The following is a 2,901-nucleotide window of genomic DNA, read 5'->3' as shown; positions in this document are numbered from 1 at the left end:
AGAAGTGGATGCTCACAGCCAGCTATTGGATGGAACACAGGGTCCCTAATGGAGGAGCTAGAGAAAGTACCCAAGGAGTTGAAGGGGGCTGCAACCCTATAAGTGGAACAACAATATGAACTAAATATTACCACCTGAGCTCGAGTCTCTAGCTGCATATGTAGCAGAAGATGGCCTAATCAGCCATCACTGGGAAGAGAGACCTCTTGGACTTGCAAACTTCATATGACCCAGCACAAGGGAAGGCCTGGGCCAAGTAGTGGGTGTTGGTGCATCAGGGGACAGGAGCGGGGGGTGGGGGAAGGGATAGGGAACTTTCGGGATAGTAGTTGTAATGTAAATAAAGAAAATAATAAAAAAAAAAAACAAAAAAAATGTATTTCTGTGAATATGTTTCTCTGTAATTGTATTCATTATTGAACATGGTAAGTGTCCTATTATTAATGGGAAAATATTTTGGGATATAATGACAAGGGTTAGCAATTAGGACTCTTAGGGTTTCATAGCTGTAACATTGGTCTCTCTACTATCAACACCTATTGCAGAAGTTTAAATGAATGGGGGAGATTATTGTGTAATAACAGCAATAATAGGAAGAAAATTTTGCTTAATTTAAAGGAAAGAATATCAAACAGTGGTGATGAACAGTTTTGTATTCATTTAATTGCAGAAAATAGTTCTGATATATCAAAGATATATTTTATGCATGTTTCAGTCTTCAAAGGATTGGTAAAAATGTCAAAAATGAGAAAAAAGAAACATAACACAAGAGCCTAGAAATTGGATCCTGATTTAACAACATTTTTCATTTCAACATGTTATTGTGTATCTACTTGAGAGTGTTCACTGTTGTGTATTGTAAATCAGTAAGTTTGTACACACTCACCTTTCTACTTCCTGTGGCCAATTCAATCATGTTGCCATATAAGTGAAAGTGTTGTCCAGGTGGAAAATTTGGGCTGAACTTTCCTAACTTCACCTTAATCCCAAGGTGTTGTGAGATGTTTCCAAAGTAGAAAATGTCATAATCTTCCTCCAGTATTACTCTCTGTTTCATAATCACTTTATCCCCAAGAGGAGTAGTGAAGTTGATCTTTCTCAGAAATGAATTTACCTAAAACACAATGGTATATTGTATATACCATTCATTCAAATCATAATATGTATTCAGATTTCATAGTAAAGGCAACTATATTTAAAGAATGAAAGATAGAAATCCAATGAATGCAATAGAATAAATGAAACTATCATAATATTCCAAGAATGGCCAATATTGTATGACATCCAGGTGCTCTCTATAAAACCACAAATTTTCTTTGATAAACTGTGACTTCTTTTAACAATCACATTTATAATAGGGACTAAAGTTTCTGTTTCTTTAGAAAAAATGGTCAGAAACTTAACAATTTTGGAAAATATTTCCTATTTCATTAATGTAGGCATCTGAGAGACCGAAAACAGCTACACAATTGAAGACACTAAAATATAATCCAATAAAAAAAACTCTACCATAAAGCAGTGAGAACTTCCTCCTTTCCCATTGTCTATTGCCTGATTATCAACCTTTTGCACATTCGTCTCATGGAGTGCATGGGCCATGGCATACACAGCATTATATATGTTTTGACTACCATCACTAATGGTTATGTCAAATTTCTGTTCCATTAGCCATCCCAATGAGGCGTTAGATGAGTAATTCATCAGTAATTTACAATTACATGCTGAGGCTTGACAGTTAAAGTATTTCCATTCTGGAACTGATAGATATAAATCTGTTCTTTTGAGATGGCACAATGTTTGCACAAAATTTTTAAAACCAGAAATCTCACCATGGTGGTGTAGAAAAGTAAAAGTCCCATAGAATGTGCCATAAGTTAAGTCTTTCTTACTGGTAGGGAAATTTATTTGTACTGTGGTGACCCATATCCTCTGTATAACNGTAGATTCCCACATTCTGAAGCTCAATTCAACATTACTATATGTTTCCCCATAAATGATAATAACATTTGTGGATGACATCACAATTTGTTTGTAGTTCATTTCAGTTTTGTGATAGAATGAAATCTCATAGACTGATATCATGTTCACAAAGGCAAAGCAAATTTCCTTGTTTTCACTCTCTTTGTTCAAGTCTGAGAGAAATTGTTTGCCTTGATCATCATCAGGGATGACAAGGCCAACCCAGTTCCAGTGGAAGAAAAGTATGAAGGAAACCATTGCCAATGCTAGAGATGTGTCCTTTGGGGCCATCTGATAGAGATAGGGATATTGTTCATCATCACTGAACATGGAATGGAAAGGTCCATAGGTAAGATGAAGTAACTACAACACAAAGAACAGCATGAGGTATAGCACACTCAAAAACCCAGTAATCATATTTACCTGCAAAGAGTTAATTACCTGTGACTTTTCCTCTCTTTTCTGATTCAAATAAGCAAATGTGGAAGCCTGGCATATTCATTTCTAATAGAAACAGCAAGCATAGATGTTTCACAAAGATGTAACAAAATATATTTCCATGTGATACTAACTGCCATTTTGTTTTTCACATTTAGTCATGATATCTGTGTTTTCAATATTTGGAGGGATTTTAATATATTTGCACCTTGGAGATATTTTACTAATATTTTTTTTTCAAAAGGCATTTATTCCTTAATCCAGAAATACAATAAAGATTTACTAGAAAATTCCTATAAATAACACTGCTTTAGATTTTAGGAAAAAACAATATCTTGCTCTACATGAATGTATTCCTTGTACTCTAGAGGTTGAGACTCACTTAAATTTGCCAGAAAACTCCTTTTTAGGATAATGCTCCAAAATATTCTGGAAATATGTTCCTCTGTGCCTTCTCCAGAAACAGATAATCTGAACAATGTTAATTAAAAATGTAAACAAGGA

General features: G+C 34.6%; 1 protein-coding gene across 1 annotated transcript in view; it reads right to left on the bottom strand.

Annotated features, from left to right (window-relative positions):
- LOC110315666 (vomeronasal type-2 receptor 116-like) overlaps window positions 1-2,316 on the bottom strand; it is an 8,960-nt gene extending 6,644 nt beyond the window's left edge. The window contains exons 1-2 of the mRNA XM_021189670.1: window positions 1,510-2,316; window positions 887-1,114 (exon numbers count right to left, since the gene is read on the bottom strand). Of these exons, the coding sequence (XP_021045329.1) occupies window positions 887-1,114; window positions 1,510-2,289 (1,008 nt within the window). The 5' untranslated portion in view covers window positions 2,290-2,316. The remainder of the gene's footprint in view (window positions 1-886; window positions 1,115-1,509) is intronic.
- Window positions 2,317-2,901: the final 585 nt, after the last annotated feature.

The sequence above is a fragment of the Mus pahari genome, unplaced genomic scaffold (assembly GCF_900095145.1).
Source record: "Mus pahari unplaced genomic scaffold, PAHARI_EIJ_v1.1 scaffold_5941_1, whole genome shotgun sequence".
NCBI classification, from domain to species: Eukaryota; Metazoa; Chordata; class Mammalia; order Rodentia; family Muridae; genus Mus; species Mus pahari.
This window is presented reverse-complemented; position numbering and strand designations above follow the sequence as displayed.